The following is a 17,049-nucleotide window of genomic DNA, read 5'->3' as shown; positions in this document are numbered from 1 at the left end:
CCCGAGCGCTGCAGCAGCACGAATCTGGAAGGTGAGAACAATCTCCTGTCGATCTCAAAGGCTGCTCTTCAAAACCCACAGCTGAAGCACAAAAGCGGCAGCAACAGCCACAGCCTTTGCAGCCACTCGTTTTTCAAAGCCGGAGAAAGGTGGATCTGAAAGCTTTTGTTCCCCCAGGGCGAGGGTGGAAACAAACAAAAAAGGAAGAGGGAGAATTAAAGTAATCTTGAATCGCTAAGCAGATTCACATCGCCCGGATCAATAAGCACCACTGACAGGGATCACAGGAATGTCGCAACTTTGCCAATAATACAGCAGCACGGTAGAGCTCGCGGGGTGACTTTTCTAAGGCAGCCGAGCATGAAGCTGCAAGGCTGGCACGCAGCTGGAGCAGCACCCTGGCTTACAGCAGGCCCTGCCAGCACAGCGCAGTTTGCTTCAAATAACGATGAGCACTGAGATTCCACTTGTCAGGGAAAGATGGGGAAAGGAACAAAATTTCACAGGCCGAGCCCACACGCTCTTCCCTCAAACTAATTCTTTTCCAGGCTGGAAAGAAGAAAGAAAAATCAGTGTTAATTTAATCAATTGATCAGCCTATTGATCGGAAAACTGGAGCTGCTAGTTAGCCGTGTGCTGCAATGCCCTCAACTCTGAAACCACAAAACACGCCATCGATTTCTTTGCTTCCAGCTCCAAAACAAGAAATAAAGCCGTGCTTTCAGCGGGAAAGCAACTTTCCAGGATGCGAGCAAACGAGTGCAACCGGCCAGGAAACGGGGCCTGCCGCACCCTGCCAGTTCCAAACTGAAATTAGTTACAGATGCAGTCACGGTGCCTTGTGTAAACTCTATCGATTGGGTAGCTGACAGTCTTCGGAGCCTCCATGCTAGGACAATCAATCCGGCTGCAGTGTCACCTGCCACTTTGCTGAACAGTTGACAATGCAATTATCCAGTGTGGAGGCAGGGAGTTGGCGTGTGTCAAACGCAGTTAGCCACTTTCCGGGCACTACTCGATAATGCGTTTCACCAGCGAGTGTAAGAAGCGACATGCGGAGACAGGAGCTGTTTAAAGCCATTGAGACCCATGCTCCCTTTTCCTTTAGAAAAAAATCTCACCGCCCCTGACTTAACAACTGTATTCTAAAATGCTATTAAAATCACGTCAATCAGCCGTGAGCTGCTCTGGGCTGAAGTTTGACCCGAGGCTCCCAGAAGAAGGTTGCAGTTCTGGCAAAACTACAGATGCTTGGGGAGAAAACATAAGAATTATCAAACGACTGTCTTCAAGCCTAGGACTTTCAAAACCGAAGCAGAAAGACCACTAGAAAAATGGATTGGAGAGAGCAGCTAAGCAAGAACAGCAGGTGGGACTGGAGGGTCTTACACCGCATGTCTGAAACCTAGGAAAATGGAAGTTTAAGGGGATGCTGTCAACTTGAAATCCAGTCAATTTCAAAGAATTGAGTAGTTTCAGGTGCTCTACCCGATCCCTTACTCCCCCTGCCAATTTTCAGGGGTTTACAACTGCTTTTTCTGGTTTCTTTTTAATTAATTTTTTTCTCCTTCCTCTGTTGCTGGGTGACAGACATCCCTTCCTCACCCCCCTCAGGTGTTACACATAACGCCATCACATGGAGAGAATTCCCCTTCTTCCCACAGCGACTCTTCTTCTGGTCGGGATGACTGTTGCTGTTACATAAATCAAATAGCAAGAGGTTTAGTTGATTGTGCTCCTCTCAGCTAATGCGTTCTGGCAGTTTGAGCACAAAAATTAGGTCCTCAGATTTTTGCATGCGTTAAAGTTAATGAAAATGCAGTATCAACAATCACGACTTTTAGTATCTATAAGCACCTATTTCTTTTTTCTCCTTTTTTTCCCCCTAAGTTAATGTGATTTTTACTTTGCTGAGTCCTACTAATCACATTGTGATCCAAAATGATGAAACCAATTGCCTGAAGCATTATGTGAACATAAAACACACACGATATTAAGCAATGCTTCCATGGTGGTTCATGATGGTTTTTCTATGTAAGGTAGGATTTCTTTTAAGCTTCAAATCAGATTATTCTCACCTGTTTGTACTACCGACTGAAGGCAGCCCTTGGCATCAATATACAGCACAGTGCCTAAGAGACATTTATTAGTCTGTAATCCCTCAAATTCTATACATCGTTACAAGCTATGGTGAAATAGTCAAGTATATATAAAGAATCACATGGTCTATAAGACTCCATAAACATATCTGTAGCATTTTTAGCTCAAGTATTACCTTACAGAGAAGTATTTCCTCTCACATGAGAGATGCCAACATGAAGAAGTGCTTGGACTACTCCATCAGACAAGTACAAAGTGCTGTCCTTCAGCAACGAGGGGATTACCACCATTTTACACTGGGGCTGAGGTAAGGCATACAAGCATTCTGGGACCAAGCAGCCCCCTAAAGGGAAGTCAAGGCATAAAATAAGCACTTGAGAAACATTATATTTACACATCTCACCCACTTCAAAGCTTACAACAGGTAGAAGTGGCCAGCAGAAGGTAGAAAACTGAACACAGGAAAGCAAAATTGCCAACAAGGAGGGGGTGGGAAGGACATTCAGATGTGTAGATGCAGTACTGCATTCACCTTACAGAAGAAAGCTGCTGCTGGAGATGTGACAGAGAAAGGCAATGAACTGAGTTCTTGCTAAGTAGGAGGAAGATTAAGAATTTCATTATGGCAAAGATTCCCCATATTCTCACAACAGATTTCTCTGCATCCAAGTTGAAGTCTGCTTTAGCTTGACAGGGCAAAATGAATTAATTCTGACTCATCCCATAGAAAGGGGGAAGACAATTCTGGTTACTCAATCACTCTTCCAAAAAGGCCTAAGTACATCAATGACATTCTATTTCCCACATGGTCTCGTAGGAGAAGCTGCACTTTTTAGCTCAAACTCCTTTGCTGAATCTGAGTCTATCAGTTTACAACCTCTTATTGGTATGACCCTACATGCCGTGTGAAGCTCCTCACATAGAAAAATGGAAAATCTCCCCACCTACAGAAGCTTTCCTGCATGCCCCATTATATCTTATCTTAAAAAGAGGGCACATCTGGCTACTAAGGGGTTCTAGCTGTTGTAAAGATAGTGGCAGAAGAGCTTGAAACATCAGAGTTCACTGAAGAAGTTGTTTCCTTGTGTTTCAGCTTCCCTGCAAGAAACAGGCAGTATTTTGTTGGAAGTGTTTGATGGTTGTTATATTGCACTGAGTTTTCCTCTTCTATTTGCAGCTTTCTGTAGTTACCAGACAAAGGTTACTGTGCTCACCAAAACCTTCTGCTGTGGCTGAACTGAAGAGCATCTACTTATATTCTGAGGACAGGACTTTACACTTGTGAATGTGCTTCTAATGTTACAGGTCTTTAGAAAGAAAACAAATAGAGGAACATGTAGCTACTGGAATAGGGCCTTGCTGGACAACTAACTTATAGAGGAAGAAAGCCAGTCTACACCATTTGCTACTCAAACCAATGCACATCTGATTCTGCAGAGATAAAGCTGGCTGTGGGACTGCAGCCATCTGCTGTAAACTTTCACACATTTTAATATAGTCTCACTTTCTACACAGCTGCCCTAATTGTACACAACATGAGATTCAATGCAAATGGGTATCCTGGGTTAACTACAGCTGGTTACAGCTTATAAAGCCTTACCAAGTCTCTCTTCTTATGCATTAACTGATGCAGCTCTTTTCTCTTGCTTAAGACATTAACAAATGGATGACAAGCCCTTTGCTAGCCTGGGAGCAGAGCAGGGTGGAGATGGTTGGACTAGATGACCTTAGAGGTCTTTTCCAAACTTAATGATTCTGTGAAAGAGAAGCTTGAGTCAAGCAATCCTCGGTTCATCTTTGGAAGCATTCACAAGCATTCAGTTGGATCCTTGTCATCATGGCAGTCTTTCTTAGAAGGCATTCTTCCCTGAAAATTCCCTGCTTACCACTAATGCTTTCAAAGCCTTTCTCTCTTCTGTGTTAGTCTCAAGGAAACTAACCTGCTCAGGAAGCCACCAAAAGCAACGGTGACTGTCTTGCTTCCATGTCCAGGGGAAAGCTCTGCCCTTGGGAAGACGGAAGAGAGGAGGATGGTGCGGGTGGAGAGAACTTAGCTACAATTCTTCAATCTTTTCATATCTAAAGAGGACAGCAATCTCTGTTCTATCAGACCGCATGGTTCGTGCTTTAAATGGTACTCGCTACTAGCTTGCGTTCCCTGTCGCTGTCTCCCTCCCTTTGAAGCAGACTGGACAGCTTCCTCAAGCTGGCGTTATCACTCCCTCTAACCACTCTTGGCAGGCAATCTAATTCCCCCTGAAAAGGTCACCGCCATTTTAACTGCCTTTCAATCACATTAAGCACGCTGCCGCTCGTGCTCAGAGCGCTGCGCCTGCAGCTCTCCTGACTGAGGTGCGATCGATAAACTGACATCCCGTCCCCCCGCCAGCCCCAGCCGCTCCCCTCCCGGACAGCCCGTTCCCAGAGCGAGTGGCTGGAGATGGGGTGGGAAGAACCCCTTCTTGAGCACATGGCAGCAGAAGGGAGCTGCTAACCTGGTGTTTACTCATCTACTTTGTCCCATCTGCTGGGGAACAGAAGGGTGCGAGCATCCCCTGCTCCCAGCCCTACAGAGGCACGACTTCACAGGACCGTTTGCTCAGGCACCGGCCCAGACACCTTTGAAGCTGTGTTACAAAGAACAAGCCTCCCTCAAGCTTCCCTCAATGCAATCATTACCGTTATCTCTCCCCCCGTGCTTTTTTTTTTTTGCAGTTACGAGTTATGTGTTCCACCCATCGATCCCTGTGTAAGACACTGTTTTAAGTCCTCTTGCCTTTTGACTGTGCTAAGCCGTTTAAGAGATGACAGCGGCTTCTATCAGCACGAAGCTGATGCGATTCTTTTCAGATAAAGCACTTTTTTTTCCACTCCCCCCCTCCCTTTTCCTTCTTTCAAGTAAGAGACGTACACACAAAAAGAGACAGTGAATCTTTCAAAGCAAAAAAACCCTTTTGAACTTCCCTCAGGAAATCTTTAAAGGGATAACCTTACAGTGTAAACACTGAGGGGAACGTGCATCCATTCTGGAGAGGAAAAGAAGAATTGTGACAAATGCGTTGAGTGTTAAAACACCAACAAACCATCAGAGAGGGAAACACTTGATGCTTTCACTTGTGAAGCCTCGTTGGCTTCCTAAACAGAGAAACTCATTAGACAAAGATTGCATGAAATAATCCCCTGTAACAAAGACCATCAGAGAGGGATGATCCAGGGACGTGGGGATGGATGGTTCAGGAATTTCAAAAGAAATTTCAGTCTTGTGACAGTTCTGATATAGGGAAATATTTTATTAATACTTCTGTATGGCTTTACATTTTGAAGCAAGACCTTGATTAAAACAGCAGTAGCTATTTCATGCTGGTAGCCTTCTGCACTCATCTCCAACATAAGAAAGAAGCCTCTCCTACTATGAATTCCTGCTTCAAACAGGACCTCTGCTGAAACAAAACCATTCCAAATCCTATCTAATAGCCAATAATCTTCATTTATACCCTGCACAGATCCAGTTTGGGGCAAGCACATGTAGCAATAGCAGACAATGCTTTGCGAAGCCAGAAGGACCTCTAAAAGTACTAAACTCCTGACTGAATGCCTTCACCAAGCCCAACTGCTTAAGACAACATACTAACCTCAGCACTTCTCACCTAGGTTGTATTCCTACTTTCTACCGTCTCCTTTTCTTTCCAGCTGCTGTGTCAAGTGTGCCAAGCCGTGGCAAGTAAGGAATACTTCAGCTCTGCTGGGCTTCCTATGACAGCCCCTCAGGGGAGAGGAGCAAGTCTTCCCTGCAACAACTTTGTGAGCAAGAAAGCTTCATCCTGGGAACCCCACAAGTGAGGCTGTGATCGCTCTCACGTATTGGACCATCTTCTAGAAAACCTGAGCTGGGCTGTTACTGTCCTTGACTTGCTTTCAAGAAAATAAATAAAAAACATTTCCCAGCCTTCCCTCACCTGAAAAACTGACAAGATCTTTCAGCAAAGCATTCCTGACTTTGAGAGGAACATAAACATGGTCATTAACCAAAGATGATAAGAATAAGCAGCCAGAAACCTGTGCTAAGTTTGAGCTGCTTCTGTAATCTGCCCATGGTCTGAGCTGACTCACACAATACATCCTGGCTGCAGCATCCTGCTCCACTCACTGCCCAGCTGTGACATCTCCTCCCAGCAACACACCATTAGAACCCCAAATTGATGAGACACATGGATGTTTGTTTTCCCCTCTGGTTTTATGTATTTCCCCATGTCAACTCTTTAGACATCCCTGACATCCCTGCAGCCTGGCAAAGGCTGTCTGGCATTATAAAAGGCCTTTGATTTCCATGTCGCTGCTACTTTTCAGCATAGGGAACAGAGCCAAACACAAAGCCTCGGGTGACAAGGGTTAATGAAGGCCTTGCCAGCTCCAGACAAAGCAGGTTTAAGCACTGGAGAGGATCTCTAGAACACCGTGTTACTCTTCAAGGCTGTACAATAGGAACTCTGCCCCTAGAACAAGAGAAGAGCCAACACTGGCCAAGAAGGGAAAAGGACAGTCACCTTAGCCTTACCTGAGAATGCACAAACCAGGTCTGACCAACAAACGCCAGAGAAAACAGGAGAATCATTAAAGGAATCATGGAAAAGTGTAACTTCCTTAAAAAGAAATTCCATCAGCTAAATAGGGGAGCTTTCCAGCTCTGCTTTGACTTCCCGCATTTTATGGAAGCTTCTTGCATAGAGCAGGCAGGTACCCTGCAGAAATCATCCAGCCATCCCAAAACATTAGGCAGAAAACTGGTGTTAGGTCTGCCTAGAGCACAGCATCCTGCACCAAGAGCAGAAGTCTAAACCAAACATCCTTCCCATCAGGGCAATTACAGAAGGTTTACCCACACTCACCCCTTCTAGTTTGCTGATGCTTTACTGGATTGGTCCACATAACTAAATGCTGTTGACAGAGTCAAGCAGATCTTAGTAAGGAAAGAAGGGACAGACCCCATAATTCTCAATGGAAGCAAGGCTATTTCTGTACATCAGATTCAGAGATTCACATGCAGCCAGCTAGCAGAGAAGGTTGCAGCAATGACTTATGTTACAATCTCTCTGATCTCAGGTGGTGGAGGAAAGTAGTTGATTTATTTAATGCAAACTAATGCACCTGAGAATTCCAGTTTAAATAAGGAGTATCAAGGAGTAAACCCTCTGCATTTATACAGCCTAACCCTATCAATTACAAACACTTTTGTCAACGTGGAGCCTCTTATTAAGAACACCTTGACATGGAGCAGCATGAAAACTTCAGGCCATACTTTAGTGAATTAATTCAGACACAAATGAGAAAGTATCCAGGTGAAGAAAGTACAATACTTCAGCCAAAGAAAGGGGAAGATTGCACTCTCTTCCAAAACTCAGCTGTTTGGCGCACAGAATGCATGACAACACTCTGTATGTGCAATATATGTCCGGAATTAACTGAGTAGCCAGTCTTATCAGAACTAGTAGAGACAAAGGCATGTAGGCGTGCCACACTTCTCTGCTACTAATTGTAATAACTGTACTAAAGACAAGCCTAAGGCCATGCATGACCTCATCAGACCACTACCCTGTATCATTCAACTCTCCATGCTGGAAAAAAAGTAAACAAAAATGAAGGCCATAGACACAGAAAACAAACAACATGAGCTTCGATGGGTAGCCTTTAAAATCTACAGAAGCTGCTCCTTCACCTCTATGCTCCTGATACCTTCTCTAATACAACTTAATTTCAGAGGAAGGTAAGAGCAGATCAGGAGTGCCAAGTTGCCACTGAGCGCATGACTGGCTTTTAAGACCAAGTCCCTTACTTAGCAGCCTTTCCCCTTGAGATATTTTAAATTAAAATCCAAGCTGATATAGGAAGAGATTACATCCCACCCTCTTTATTGCACGCAGGGGGCCAGCGTTCCTTCCCTCATTAGGTATGCACTACGTGGATTGCTTGTGAGACTCTCCTTAGTGCCAGAGGTTTGTGCCAAAGAACAGTTTAGTAAATCCTCCTCCTGGAGGCCAAAAGGCTGAGTGTAAGAGAGGGGCCAGGTTTCTAGCTAAAATTACATTCACCAATAAAGCTCATGAGAGGTCAAATTTTGCCATAACTCACTCTCTCCTCAGTAACTGATTTCTCCGTCACTGGGGAAGGAGCAGAAGAAGGAGGGAAAATAAAATGTGTTTGTCTGGGAACCCTAAGGGCTTGCAGTGCTGGAGGTGCAGAGCAGGTTTCTGGATTCTCATTTATCAACCTTAAAAGGGATGGAGTGATAAATGCACAACCGGGCCTTTAATATTTTATGCAGGTGCTAAAGCAACTTAGCTGTCACCTTTAATACATCACCAGAGGCTGATACACCAGCTTTCGTCACTCCAGGCTGGGAATTTTTACAATTTCATTTCTATTTCTGTCTCTTCGCATATTTCTGCGTATACCTTACTATGTGTAACATATAAGAATCTATTTTCCCCAAATGATCTCCCTATTCTACCCATTCCCCTCTTTAACCACATTTCTTGAGCAAGAAATAATACCACGTATTTGCTCAAGACTTGCACGATTTTTGAATCTTATCATTCCAGAGGGGCAGAAAGCTGAAATTGCCTTACATTCTTGCAAAGGGTTAAGACCTCATTCTTTGGGAGAGAACTTTCAGGTCCCTCCCTTTAACAACAAGCAACAGTCGCCTACCACAGCAGAATGATTTACAAGGGACTCAAAACATTGGCGTACCTCGAAATCCTCCCTCCAGGAGAGTAGTGGCCCGTATCCTCTTCTGCCCACACCATTCATATTCTTCAAAGCGGTTGCCATTCTCGTTCTCGATGTCCACAGAGTCATCCTCAGTCATGCATGAACCTTCTCTCTGCACGGGGGAAAGCAGGGACAGTGTTGAGATGCATGAAGCAGCAATACAGGGTTTAACAACTCAGGGTGTGATAGAGAAGGAAAGCTGGACTGTTCCCAGGGTAGCATTTGCTCCCCTCCCCATTCCCAGTGATCTGAGCTCAGAAGTAAATGGGAACTAGAAGCACATGATAACATTAAGGTCAAAAGAAGTGGCATGGGATCATCACTTTTGCACAATCAAAATTCAGCTCTAGCTCCTACGACACTGGTGTGCATTTCAGTATGTGTTCCCATACATGGAGCACAGTTTCCTTCTTTATCATGTAAACAACAGATTCCTTTGATCTCCAGCACAGAGAAGCTCCCAGGATACAGGAACTGACAAGGAATGCTCTCCTAGAGCATTACTGAAGCTCACTGATCAAAAGACACCTGTCTTCACAGCACGCACTTCTTGAGACAACAAGAATGAATGAATTTGTTATCTCTGCTATGGGCTTTCCCTACAAAACAAGCACAGAAAGCCCTACGACAATTATCACACCCCTGGAGCTTGCTCCTCTTTATTCTTTGCTGTCTTTGGGAAAAACAGCAAGAGAACAGTTCTGCTTTAACACAGTTTCTGGAGTAAGGTGGTCATGAAACATTTACAAGTGCCAGCCTGTTACAAAAGAACCCAACAAAAGGAATTCCAACGCTGTCACTGCACAGAAAGAACTCTTTTTGCTGTACTGCATAGGAAATGTATAGCACTGCAAAAGGCTTCAGTTACTCAATAGCTCTACACTTAATGTCTACAGCTTAGACTTCAGGTAGTGAAAGAGTGCAGAAAATAAAAAGAGTCACTAATGCAAAACAGGAGAAAATCCAGGAGAATTCACCCCTTCACAAAGACAAAGGAAGTGACTACAGATCTCAGGGAGATGTAGTTAGCACTGCCTGCAAGCTCAACAGTGTTAGTGTTTGCCCCATGTTAGGTCAGATAAAGCTGGGAGTAGAGAGAAGGGAATGGCAGCTGGCGATCCTGCTGCGCCTCTACCTTTGCAAGGCATTGTTCCACATGCCTACTCATCTCCTCCTCGGATCCTGACAGAGGTCGGTTGCAGAGGGGACATACCTGCCCTTCATCTTGCTTCCTGCGTTTCATTTTTCCAATCCGAGCTGCATGGACAAAGCAAGGAAAGAAACAAAAAACAAAACAAAAAAAAAAAAAAAAAAGGAAAAGAAAAAGAAAAAGGAAGACATGTCAAATTTGTAGATCCATCCAATCCCTACACAGAAACTTGCTCTGACCACAGAAAGCCACTGCAGAGCCCAAAAAGCCTCGGGCAAATTATGTAAGACAGCCACTTTCAGGAGTGTCTCCTGCATGCCCTAAATAATTCCTTTCCAAACTGTCACAAACAGATCTTAGTAGCAGGTAGCATTTATGGAAAGATCCTTACTGTGAAAAACGCAGCACCTACCCTAGATGGCTTCTGTCTCTCCCTTTTATTCTTATTTCGCTATTCTAATGTATAGAGAAACTTCCTTCTTGAGGGCATGCTCTGGGAAACAAACATGTTAGGAATCACGCTGATTAGAAAAAGCAGCCAAGGTAGCCTGTTGCTTAATATGATCTCTGGTTAATTTGAGCCATCGTTTAATGTGATCAAAACATCTGGAACCAAATCATTTGCATTAAATGGAACTTCTGTCCTTTATTATGATGGCTTTAGGCAGGTATTACTGAATAACTCAATCACTGGCTGCAGGAAAGTTCCTATTTAATTAATACGGAAGGTCAAAATTCTGAATGAGAGACAAGGAAAAGCCCAAGGAAAGCCCGTGTGATAATGAGAGATGACACCACCAAAAAGCTGCATTAGCCAGAAATCGTTCCTGACATGGTAAGCGCTGCGGCGTGCTCTGAAAGCCTTTGTCCATGAAGCCTGTGAGACAACAGCTCCCTGCAGCCAGAGACAACGAGAAAGGTGCTGGAATGCCAGGACCACACCAGGGTACAGGAAAGTTTGTGTCACCTGCCTCCTACAGCACGTCAGATTCGTGCATTCACAGCATTGCATTTTTACAAAGCTGGAGCTGAACACACCTCCACAGCCTTAAAACAGGGCTTTCTCCTTGGCTTCTCTGGACACATGAATCTCTGGGTTTGGATATGCTTTCCCGCAACCCACAATTAGGAATATTCACCTTCCCCTACACCCTGAAGCTCCAGCATTAAGAAGGCTTGGTACTATCCCAAGCATTGCTTTTCCTCACTGAAAGCAAGCAGATTTGCCAAGAAAAGATTCCTCCAAAACAAACCTGTGTTCCTGGCAACATGAAAAGGATTTTGCAAGCACAACTCCTACAGTAAGACAACTCCAACCACAGCAGGAGTGTCTCAGAGACCCGGTACTTTGAGCAACAACAGTTCTCTTGAGTAAATGCACACTGCTTTCATCTAGCGTTGGAATTTTGTAGTCTGTACTTCAGTGTTCCTGGTAGGATGTTTTGCTAGTTTCCCTTCTACTTTGTCTGCTTAAGCCAGTTATTTTACCTGCAGTGTCAGCTTCTACTCCAGAAGCAAACTGCATGACTTCCAGTCAGTACAAAAGCCAACAATAACCACTAAGTGTTATTTCAGAGGGCTCAAATGAATGATACTCCCCTTCTAATTAAAACAATGATCCCTAAAGTCTTCTGTTTTCTCTCCCCATTTGGAAGCCCCCAAACCACCCCATCCAAGCTGGCGTAGCTCTACTACCAGGGGTAGCATTCAACCATACTCTGCCTGGTTTGTAACTCAACGCATGAGAGCTTTTTGAAGTTCTGGGTCAGGGAGTACCTACACACCCTAGCAGGGCTCCATCCTCTGTGTTTCAGATGCTCCTCTTTGCCTTGCTACCTCTGCAGAACTGGTACCAAAGAGGGGAGCAGGCTAGAAACTGACTTAATCGTACTCCAGTAAACACCCATCTGACCAGGGATAAAAAAAGAAAGAAAGGAAGACAGAAAGCAAGCTTGCTTTAACCTGGTGACAGATACCTGTCCCTCAGCTCACCCTGTTTTTAAACAGGGAAATGGAGGGAAGGAGCATTAAAACATTCTGGTAGGGCTCAGCAGGTGGCTCCTTGGCGATGAAGCCCTCATAGCTCCAGTGTCGGAAGTGAAAAAGCCACTGGACTGAAGAGGTGTTGAAACCAAATCCCCTGCCATTTTCATTCTGTGGTCATTAGTGGTGCCCACAGTGGCCCGGTGTGCCCCTGGCTGACAGCAGAAAACCAAAGGGACTGCTGCAGCCTCAAAAGCCCATCCCGAGCCACATTTTCCATAGCCGACACGCAGCACTGCCATCACTTCCAATCAGCATGGCAGGGACAGAGCGGCCCCAAAGGCAGGGGGTGATTGTGGTGCTGTCCCGAAGGGGAACCACTCAAAAGAACACACAAGTGAGACCACAGGATTCTTAATTAGTGTTGATAGATGCGATCATTTCTAATTAGCTCACTAATCCCTCTCCCCCACACTCCTGTCGCAGGAGCTTGGGAGAAGAAAGGAGGAAAAAAAAGACATGATTCCCTCTTGTAATTCAACAAGATAAAAAAAACAACACAGGCAGCAGAAGTCTGGGCTTCCAAATCTCTGCTGCCTTCCCATAGGAGGGGAGCCAGGGAGCCAGGCCACCCTGCACAGGTGAAAGGGACCAAGTGTCTGTCTCGCAGCTCTTCCCAACTAGGCTTAAGAATTATTAATGCTTAAGGATTAGGTTATGCTCTGGCCCAGAAAAATTTCCTGGAAGGAAAGCTAATGGGTTTTAGTTTTCACCGCCACACTTCCCAATAAACAGAAATCCACCCTCAGGATGGGGCTGTCTAATTACACCCGGAGTGCTCTTACAGTGCATCCAGCAGTGGACACTCCACAAACCTCTCCTGCAGCATCCAAGGAGATGATTAAGTTACTCGCAATATCTCTTATGATTCCCTCCACCAGCTTGAGTGGTCCCCTGAGTCCCATGCAGACATCATTAGCAGCTCCTGCAATGGCAGGCCAATCAAATTAAATGGAAACATTTTGGTCTCCTTTCCAGTGAAAATCTCCTAGCTTTGTCCCTCCCCCACCCAACACCAGCTACAGGAGCACGTGGTGTGCTGGTGGTGCACTGAGTACAACAACAAACCATGGGTGACCACCTCCATGCAGAGGCAGGCTCAGGGTCAGCACCCACTCAGGTATTGGCTTATCTGCCTTCCCCAGCAACTGCAAAGGGATCTTTGTAAGGACCCATTCTACAGCCAACTGAGAATGCCAACTTTGCAAATGCCCCTAAATGTAAATCAGAGATATTCAGGCACGAGAGGTAGCACTTGCTCTCCACAGATCTACTATGAGAGTCTTGAGGAGTGTTCACACTTTGTTGGACTCATCACAAAAGGCTTCTGTGGCTGATCAACTTGCCCAAGAGCATCTGATCCAAGGGAACAAAGGCAGCTATGGCAGAATATAAAAAGCCATCTCAAGAACAGGCTAGAGCAGGAAAACAGATGGTCAAGACTAAATCCGTTTCAGACCTTATGTATAATTTGCTGCTCATCTGCCCGAGAGAGAACATTAAGGGCCAAATTCACAGAAGGGACTCAACAACAGAGATAATTTTCAGCAATCTTCCATCTGATGCTGTTCTCCAAGGGTCGCACAGACTTAACCTGCTGAATCCATGCTCCAATATGCTAATGCATAAGTTTGTGCCTCTATGCAGCCCTGTAGCATTAAATTCCTTCAGCATCAATTTACAGAGTGGCTTCAAGTTTTGACTTCACCAACAGTGGAAAAAAGTCAGGTGAACAAACTGCCTTCTTTAACATATAGGTTCATTGGGAATCAGCACCTCATACACCTGGTTTCACAAGGACACGACCCCTGCAAAGTGTGCTTAGCACAGGTGAAAGGTGCTGGATTAACTCACCGAGGCTGACAGGGAACTTCAGATACAAACACTCGACCAAGTGCCTTACAGACAGAATGTTAACCTGCTGCTCCAGAGTTTACAAATGCATTTACGTTATGTACAGGTCAAAGTAAGTTAAAGGTTCGACTTACAGAATCAGAATTCTGGACCAAGTATATGTGAACCACATAATGTCATATTTACACTGCATCCAGGCTCACAGAAGACATCCCTTTCTCTTCCCTTAGCTCTTGTTCTGTCTCAAGTGACCACAGTGGGATGAAGTATGTCCAGGAGATCTGAGAGGCCACTCAGACACAAAGAGTCAGGGCAGCTGAGATCTGAGTCAAGGACTATGTGGGAGAACAGCAAACACTGCAGGTCCCTTTTTACAGTGGGAGTTTCCAAAAGTGACCCTGAAGCTCAACTGGTAAGAAACTTTACAGAGACAGCAAGACAAACAGGTAACAGCAACAATGAGAAGAACCTTTAAAATATAATGGAAACAAGTGAAGTGGTAGGCTTTTCTTTAACAGAAGCATTTCCTATATGCTATGTGTCAATAAGAACATGAAACAGAAAGCTAGATGTCTTGGACAAGTCCTACACATTTTCTGTCTGTGCAAACCAGCAGGGATAAAGAAATCATTCTCACAGAGCAAGCTATAAAACAGCGTGATTGATAAGAAGCTTTCTAAAACACAAGATGAAGATAAATAAGCTTTTTTTTCCTCAAAGCATTCAAGCATTATCCATCTGGAATGTTATTGGTTAACCAGCTATTTAACAATAACATGGCAAAGCTTACAAATGCAAGTTATTTTGGTACAAACAAGTGTGGAAGAGCAAATGAGAAAGTAGGCAGAATTCAGTAATCATAAGCACTGACAGCAGCTGAATACCCTATCCAGCCACCCAGCCGGATGCTCATCTAACTGCACAGGACTGAGCCAGGATTCACTATGGGCACGTTCTGGGAGTAGTAATCATCAAGATTAATAAAAAGATAAGGTGAGGAGGAACCAACTCTTATCTACCTTGACCAAAGCACTTCAGCTAATATTTCTGTGTCCAGCTGCTTAGCTTCTGGATCTAATCCTGCTAAGGCACACAGCAGAACAATCACAGTTATGAGCATGTTGTTTAAATTTATCAATTGCTCTCATCTGGATTATGACTGTTAGTTTTGTTCACTGTACCCCTAAAAAGAGTAGAAGGCTCAACAAGCGTAGTGCAAATGCTGCTGAACTAGCAGCCTCCCTTCCATTGACAAGCCACTTCAGCTCACAGAAACACCCCAAAGCAGAGCCCAAGAGCAGTTCCCAGGCTGCAGCTCATACTGACTGTGCTGCAGTCCCACTTCAGGCAAAAGTCAAAAGCAGAAAGCACTGCTGAGCCGGTTCAACAGAACACGCTGTCATCAAGAGCTTTCATTCATCCTAGAGGACTCCACAACGCCAAGAACCTCACAAGCCTGGTTCACTTTTTTTTTTGTTAAATAAAATTATTGGCCAGAAAAAAAAAAAAAAGGCAGAAGGCGTGAGCTTAAACTGAACTATCCAAAAATGATAAAGAAACAGTTTGACATCACTGACTCCAGAGACCTTTGTCACACAAAACAAGTCATTGCAGAGTAACACCTGAGTGTGTTTCAGTCATCTGAAGTCTGTGTCAGGAAAGGGGACTGCCTGCAAACAGGCAGCTCACCGCGCTCATCTAGCAGTGCAGATGTGAGCACACACGCCAACAATTATGTGATATTGATACAAGGCAACTCATCTCTTTGTTGTGTGACTTGACAGACCTTCAAGAGCTTCTAACCCTCAGGGTGCGTATTTGAAACTCTCCAAGCCACCTCTGAATTCAGTTCAGTATTTCTTATCAAAGACCCTGGGTCAGTAACTTTATAGAACTTCAACTTGTTTAAGACTATACAAGTAGTAGAACTTCAAATGTAAGCAAAGTATTGCAGTACGAGTACAACCTAAAGATTTTTGATATTTGGTTAAGATAAAGTTATCTTTTTAAAAACTAAGCTGCATCAGAATGACATCACCCATTCTGTCCTACACAACCACAGCAGGGAGCTCAACATTAACAAGCCTCCTGGTGGCTTAAGCACCTGAACGGTGTCTGAGCGCTGCAATTTAGGTCAGCTACGGGCCATACAAAATACACGGGTCATATACAGGCCATACGAAATCAGATGACCACTTATTGTTACTATTTACATGATAAATTCCAATTTCTCAAAATCAGGGCAAATCAGCGTTACAGCTTCAGCCTAAAGAAGGAAAGTTGTTCTAAATACTAAACCGCTTTTCCCTCGATAAGCCCGTCTACTCGCTGCCATCAACACGAGCATACAAGCCACGCACCAGCTGTCTGCATGACTGAGAGCACAACAACCCAAACACAACACGAGCTGACGTCACATACAGCACGCTCACAGCTCACAGCGCTGCTTGCAAACTTTCCTCAGTACCCGAGCAGTGCCACAGGAGCTCTGAGCACACAGGGGAGCTCTGAGAACACATAGAGATGCCGTGGGCTCGTCCTGGGGGCTCCCAGCAGCGCTAAGCGGGGCCGGGCCGCTCCGTGATGAGCGATGAGGGCCCTCACTCACCGTTCAGCCGGGTCTGCCGGTTCGCTCGCACCCGCAGGAAGGTCTGCAGAGGGGAGACAAGAGCGGACACGTGTCAGCGCCCCCACACGTCAACCCCACCCCCACGTCGCAAACAAGGCCCGGTTCCCCCCCTCCAGCCCTGCACATCACCGGGCAACGGGACAACAAGGCCCGCCCCCCCCCCGGGGCCCAACTCCAGCACCCACCTCTTCCCGGCCCCCGCCGCCGGGCCCCCTCCTGCCGCTCTGCATAGCCGCGGGCGGCCGGCGGGGTGACGAGGCAGCGGCCCCGGGGCGGCTCCCCCCGCTCGGCCCGGGATGCGGGCGGATACGGCCAGGCCCGGCAGGAGCCGCCGATCAGCCCCCAGCGGCCGCCGCCATGTTGGCCCTGGTCATGTGACCCGCCGCCGAGAGGGTGAAAGTTCACCGGGAGAGGAGAGGAAGTTCCCATGGCAACCGACAGGCGGCAGCAAGGGTCGGCCAGCCCCGGCCAATCAGAGCTCAGCGGCTGTTGGAAGCTGGGGATG

The 17,049-nt window shown here is 45.6% G+C and overlaps 1 protein-coding gene across 15 annotated transcripts in view; it reads right to left on the bottom strand.

Moving 5' to 3' along the window:
* The window catches only part of RNF220 (ring finger protein 220), a 157,610-nt gene that overhangs the window by 32,387 nt on the left and 108,174 nt on the right, over positions 1-17,049 (bottom strand). For 7 of the 15 annotated variants that reach the window (XM_032446170.2, XM_085511558.1, XM_015870370.3 and 4 more), the window contains 3 exons: positions 16,524-16,566; positions 10,004-10,125; positions 8,848-8,980 (listed from right to left, as the gene is read on the bottom strand). In XM_032446170.2, coding sequence (XP_032302061.1) covers positions 8,848-8,980; positions 10,004-10,125; positions 16,524-16,566 — 298 coding nt within the window. Of the gene's footprint in view, positions 1-8,847; positions 8,981-10,003; positions 10,126-16,523; positions 16,567-16,729; positions 16,940-17,049 lie in introns of those variants that run through there. The other 8 variants (XM_015870371.3, XM_032446172.2, XM_085511560.1 and 5 more) reach the window with 4 other exon arrangements.

This window comes from Coturnix japonica, chromosome 11 (genome assembly GCF_054131305.1).
Source record: "Coturnix japonica strain WE chromosome 11, WE-NBRP24, whole genome shotgun sequence".
In the NCBI taxonomy this organism is placed as follows: domain Eukaryota; kingdom Metazoa; phylum Chordata; class Aves; order Galliformes; family Phasianidae; genus Coturnix; species Coturnix japonica.
The sequence above is the reverse complement of the archived record's forward strand: the minus strand, read 5'-3'. Positions and strand labels throughout refer to the sequence as shown.